Source organism: Hordeum vulgare, chromosome 3H (genome assembly GCF_904849725.1).
Source record: "Hordeum vulgare subsp. vulgare chromosome 3H, MorexV3_pseudomolecules_assembly, whole genome shotgun sequence".
In the NCBI taxonomy this organism is placed as follows: Eukaryota; Viridiplantae; Streptophyta; class Magnoliopsida; order Poales; family Poaceae; genus Hordeum; species Hordeum vulgare.
In genome coordinates, this window is record NC_058520.1 from 16,479,492 (window position 1) to 16,485,491 (window position 6,000).

The 6,000-nt window shown below is 49.1% G+C and overlaps 1 protein-coding gene across 1 annotated transcript; it reads left to right on the top strand.

Annotated features, from left to right (window-relative positions):
- The first annotated feature begins 3,210 nt into the window (after positions 1 to 3,210).
- On the top strand, positions 3,211 to 4,281 carry LOC123442593 (photosystem I reaction center subunit XI, chloroplastic). The gene is made up of 2 exons (XM_045118682.1): positions 3,211 to 3,480; positions 3,664 to 4,281. The coding sequence occupies exons 1-2, from the start codon at positions 3,343 to 3,345 to the stop codon at positions 4,153 to 4,155; spliced, it is 630 nt and encodes a 209-aa protein (XP_044974617.1). The 5' UTR covers positions 3,211 to 3,342; the 3' UTR covers positions 4,156 to 4,281.
- The last annotated feature ends 1,719 nt before the right edge of the window (positions 4,282 to 6,000 follow it).

The window sequence follows — 6,000 nt, forward strand, 5'->3', positions numbered from 1 at the left end:
ATCGAACCTTAAGTGTGCAGACCCTGCGGGTTCGAGAACTATGTAGACATGCCCCGAGACACTCCTCGGTCAATATCCAATAGCGGGACCGGGATGCCCATATTGCATCCTACATATTCTCCGAAGATCTTATCGATTGAACCTCAGTGTCAAGGATTCATATAATCCCGCATGTCATTCCCTTTGTCCTTCGATATGTTACTTGCCCGAGATTTGATCATCGGTATCCGCATACCCATTTCAATGTCGTTACCGGCAAGTTTCTTTACTCGTTCCGTAATACAAGATCCCGTGACTTACACTTAGTCACATTGCTTGCAAGGCTTGTGTGTGATGTTGTATTACCGAGTGGGCCCCGAGATACCTCTCCGTCAAACAGAGTGACAAATCCGAGTCTTGATCCATACTAACTCAACGGACACCTTTGGAGATACCTGTAGAACACCTTTATAGTCATCTAGTTACGTCGTGATGTTTGATGCACACAAGGTATTCCTCCGGTGCCAGTGAGTTATATGATCTCATGGTCATAGGAAGAAATATTTGACACGCAGAAAACAATAGCAATAAAACGACACGATCAATATGCTACGTTCATAGTTTGGGTCTAGTCCATCACATGATTCTCCTAATGATGTGATCCAGTTATCAAGTGACAACACTTGCACATAGCCAGAAAACCTTGACTATCCTTGATCAACTGGCTAGCCAACTAGAGGCTTACTAGGGACATTGTTTTGTCTATGTATCCACACATGTATTCATGTTTTTATTCAATACAATTATAGCATGGATAATAAACTATTATATTTAAACAGAAAATATAATAATAACTATTTATCATTGCCTCTAGGGCATATTTCCAAGAGCTCGATCGCTCTCGCGCGGCGGCTGCCCTGCCCCCCGGAGAGCTCTCGGGATGGCCGCCGGCAGCGGCGACCAAGGGGCACCGCGCCATGCGCACCACCCTCTCCCTCTCGCAGCCGCTTTTCTCTAGCTGCTCTCCCGCAGAGCTATCTCTCTCGTTCGGGGCAGCAGCGGCCACCAGACGGCGGTGCAAGGTCCGGCCGCCGGCGTCGGGGGCGGAGCCCTCCGCGCCGCGCGTGCCGCGGCTCCCTTCTACCATCTTCCTTTAGCACCACCACGGCGGCCAGAGCCACCTACGATGGCGTCAGGCACCGGCTCCCTCTGCTCCCCTTGCCGGTGCGTGCGAGCTCCCGAGGGAGAGCGCGCCGCCGTCAAGTGGTGCGGTGGAGTGCCTTTTGCCCCTTTGCCCGTCTCCTATTCTGTTACAGAAAAAGGAGTATTCTGGGTATGCTTTTGCGTCGTTGCCCCCCCTTCGCCGGTGGCGCGTTTCCCTTAGCGGAAGCGCGCCACCATCGAACGACGTGGCTGCGATGCCTTGCGGTGGTGTTCTTTGCCCCCGAAGGGGTGGGTTTCTTTGCATTTTTTTTGATTCGATCCGATTTATTCTTTTTCCGAAGGGGTGGTACCTTCGTCCGATGCCTCGGCTTGCCAACGCGCGTCGAGATCGAGAGGGTCGGCGCGGCCTTGCGGCAGTGCTCTCTGCCGGTAAGGCCCGAGGCCCTCTCCGGTTCACTTTGCCCTTCTAGGGTTCTTTTGGGGAGGGGAATTGCTTTGCTTTTGCTGTTGCTGTTGCTACCGAAAAACCTAAACCGAAACTAGTCTGATACCATTGATAGACTGTGTGGATCGGATCGACTAGGGTTTCTGGTAGTATATAGGATGTGTTTACCTTGCCCAGCACTTGAGGTGCACCCGCCGGCGTCCAACGGTGAGGTGGTGACAGCGGCGGCGACAGAGAGATGTGGTGGCGGTAGTGCTTTCCGTGAGCACTGCGCTAACCCTAGATCGAAAGGGTGTGCAGGTGGAAAAAGTGACGGCGACGAACCTCGTGTCTCGTGTCCCGACCCTCACTCCTGTTAATATAGCGCGGGTCACAGGGTCCACCAACTATAATGGGTTGAGCGCCCCTGATCAAGACGCATGGATTGGACCCACGCAAAAGAGATCAACCTACCAAAATCCAGTTCAGGTTGCAAAGCTCCTGCTCCCAAAACCCTCCGCGCCGAGCCCCTACGTCCATGTGCTGACCACCTATTACTCTGAGCGTGGGCGATCCAACGGAGGGAGGCGGCCTTGACCGCGGTGGCATGACTGATGGACCGGTGCTGCAGCCATGTCCACACCGAGGTGGCCGGAAGACGTCGTTCAGGAACGCGCCGAGGTGTATTGAAAGCGCCGAAGTGTATTGAACGGTGAAAATATTTTTTTCATTTACATATCTTGCTCATTTTCACCTAATTGATCCTCTAAAGGAAGAAGCTATATTGTTTACATTTTTTTAGTTTACCATACCTACAGATTTTGCATCACCAGCTGCCTATATGTGTAGCGCAAATATAAGCGTGAATGTCTGGGGATGAAAATGCTCATGTTTTTGTATACGTGCAATCCATTCGAACTCCACAGTATAGCATAATACTCCCCCGTCCGAAATTAATTGTTGTACAAATTGATAGAAATGTATGTACATAAAACTAAAATACATCTAAAAAATTTATTTTTATGGCAAGTATTTCTGGACAGAGAAAGTACTTTGTATTATAAGACCTTCATACTTTTATGCTTTTTTTACCTGCATACTTTTATTTTACCTGCTTTTAAAACAGGTGCCACATGTTTTTGTGCTTTACATATTTTATTTTATACTCCCTCCGTTCCAAAATATAAGACCTTTTAGGGATTTCATTAGGAGACTACATACGGAACAAAATGAGTGAATCTATACTTTAAAATATGTCTATGTACATCCGTTTGTAGTTTATAGTACAATCTTTAAAAAATCTTATATTTAGGAACGGAGGGAGTATATGTCTCATATCAATCCGCACTAAAAAATCTAAAAATAAGAATTTTCGATGAGTATTTAGATTTTGTACTGCAAACTGATAGATGACATATATATAACACTTATAATCTTATGTTGTGTATTAAGTGTATGACTATATCAGCACAATAAGATGAAAAATCTGGTCTGGGTGCAGCCATAGACGAATAGAGACCACACACAGAGTGACACGCAGACAGAATCCGGAAATTCGGATAAGGGATAGGATTGCAGCCAATGGAAGCCACACAGCTCCGGACCATATCTCGTATGCAGGGTCCCGCCCAACAGGACCCAGATTCTCCCCTCTCCCTTGGAGCCACTAAAACATCTTGCCATCTGGACAGATCTTCTTCTTGTAACACATCCATCCATTTGACGCTGCAGGCAGAGCAGAGTTGAGCGTGTGGGAGTCGAAGGAGGACATCGAGATGGCCACTGCATATGCTCCTCCCATGGCGAGCCAGGTGATGAAGAGCGGCTTGGCGTGCTCCAAGCCGCGGGGCATGTCCGGCGCTTCGCTCACCCGGAGGCCCCGCTTCGTCGTCAAGGCTGTCAAGTCTGACAAGGTCAGTCGCAAACTTGCAATTGCATGCAAGAGAGAGCTAAAATTAAGGTTTAGCGTGTTGTTTTTTAGGACGAACAGAGATTTATTCATCCAAAACAAACCACAATTTGTGGGATACAAGTAGGGTTTAGCTTGTTGTAGGCCTTGCTTTGCATCTCATACATGTTTTGGTGTTTCCTCTCAGCCGACGTACCAAGTGGTCCAGCCCATCAACGGCGACCCGTTCATCGGCAGCCTGGAGACGCCGGTCACCTCCAGCCCCCTCGTCGCGTGGTACCTCTCCAACCTCCCCGCCTACCGCACCGCCGTCAGCCCGCTCCTCCGCGGCATCGAGGTCGGCCTCGCCCATGGCTACCTCCTCGTCGGCCCCTTCGCGCTCACTGGCCCGCTCCGCAACACGCCCGTGCACGGACAGGCCGGCACACTCGGCGCCATCGGACTCGTCTCCATCCTCAGCGTCTGCCTCACCATGTACGGCGTCGCCTCCTTCAACGAGGGCGAGCCGTCCACCGCGCCGGTGCTCACCCTCACCGGACGCAAGAAGGAGGCCGACAAGCTCCAGACCGCCGAAGGGTGGTCGCAGTTCACCGGAGGCTTCTTCTTCGGCGGTGTATCCGGCGCCGTCTGGGCATACTTCCTCCTCTACGTGCTCGACCTCCCATACTTCTTCAAGTAGATTAATAGGTGGCATGCATGTACGATGTCTCCAGATCATGCCATCTCTTCTCGGTGGTTGCCTGAACGAGTCTTCTATGTATAAATGAATTTTTACATATTCCTCATAATCTTTGGGACTAGCTTATTTCGTCGCTCAATGGACTCGTGGTGGTGGTTGTCGGCGCCGTCTCGTCGCTGCGCCGCCTTCTTCTACCTCCTAGCAACACTCTCTTCTTCTCTCAAGAACACACACCACGGAGAAACTCTACAAACACATGTACTAAGGAAGAACACAAAGGCTTTGTCGAGATGCTCTCTTCCTTGGCTATCACAATGGCTACATTTTTCTCTTGCATTCCCCACAACGCAAATCAGCTGAGTACATGTGTTCAAGTACCAAACCTACACAACACACGCACCCACTAACCCACTACGTTGCATGCAGACGCGCGAAAATTCTAAACATACGGAGTTATACGGAGGGTTTACGGACTCCTTCATCAACTAATTTCCACCGCCCCCGATTCTCAGGGGTGTGGCCCCCTCGCCCTTATTTCTTTCAATCATCTTAGCTCACCTAATCATTCTCGTAAATTTCCCTAAATATTGTCCGTACGTGTAGGGTCGCTCGCAGACGCGCCAGCCAAGCCAGCTGCTTGATCCGATTATTCCTGCAGATTGAGTCGAATCCAAGTTACAACAGACATGAGCTTACCCGCAACGGCACACTTGACGCACGCCCAACCAATTGCGTCCAGTTCTAGCTCCACACTGATCTGCCGTAGGACTCGGCCGCCTTGACTCCACGGAGCTGTACGTGCATGTAGCTAACCAACACATCCATGCAAACTGCATGTACGTGCATGGTACTGATCAGCTCATGCTAACTCAACTAATTAATCAGGCCCTATTAGCTTGCATGTGTACTTGTCTCACACTTCTACGAGCACGTTCACTGCCGCAGCCTCAAGCCTTCAGTTCAACTACATGCATGAACGAACTAATGCAATGAAATAAACATGATTGCACATACTCTAATAATGGTTGCACATACTCTTGCATAATTTTGCCTGGTTTGACAAAGTTCCCTACAAAAACTCTACTTGAAATAACTGGCAACATAAACAGTGAGACATACTCCTAGCCGGTCTACATTTGGATGCTAGTCACTTTATATAACACGGTGAGTAAAATCACTAGCGGCATTGCAGGATCGACCAACATATGCATGTACATGTGACTTTTGTCCGTTCTGGTTTCTGCTACAATTAATTGAAAATTACAACGTCCCTAGGGTCTGTCTACCGACTGATGGGTGACGTGGCTAATATTCAAGACCGCACACATATGCAAGTACTTCTACATCATCATCTTAAAAAACCAACCGACTCCCTCGCTGCTTCTCCATTCTTCACTAACCTCCCCGAACCCCACACACACATTATCCCAAACCCAACCCGAAACATACACCGCAATACACCAGTATAAAGGTTCACTAGAAATATCGCAGTCAAAGTTGCTGGAAACGTATACATGCTTTTTCTTTATCTTGGCCGCACGCTAGGAGTAGGAGGCATCAGCAAGTTAAGAAGATATGATGGCAGTGGTCTGAATTTTTGGAAGGCTAGGGAAGATCTTTTAGTCATCTGTCATGGCAGCTATTGACTTGAGCATTGGGATTTGGTGGCATGGGAGCCGTGTGCCCCTCGTCTGCAGATCGTCCGATGCTTGTCTCGATTTGGTAGTATGGGTCTAGGACGAATCAAGCTGAGGTGGTTATGTTGTCCTTTCTCTAATGTCGCAACCACTCGCCAGTTGGTCACTAAGGTTCGATCGAACATAGCTGACAAGTGGATCTAGACCT

Coding starts and splice junctions, on each gene's coding strand:
- LOC123442593 (XM_045118682.1), top strand. CDS start 3,343: ATGGCCACTGCATATGCTCCTCCCATGGCGAGCCAGGTGATGAAGAGC. Junction 3,481..3,663: donor AGGCTGTCAAGTCTGACAAG/GTCAGTCGCAAA, acceptor GTTTCCTCTCAG/CCGACGTACCAAGTGGTCCA.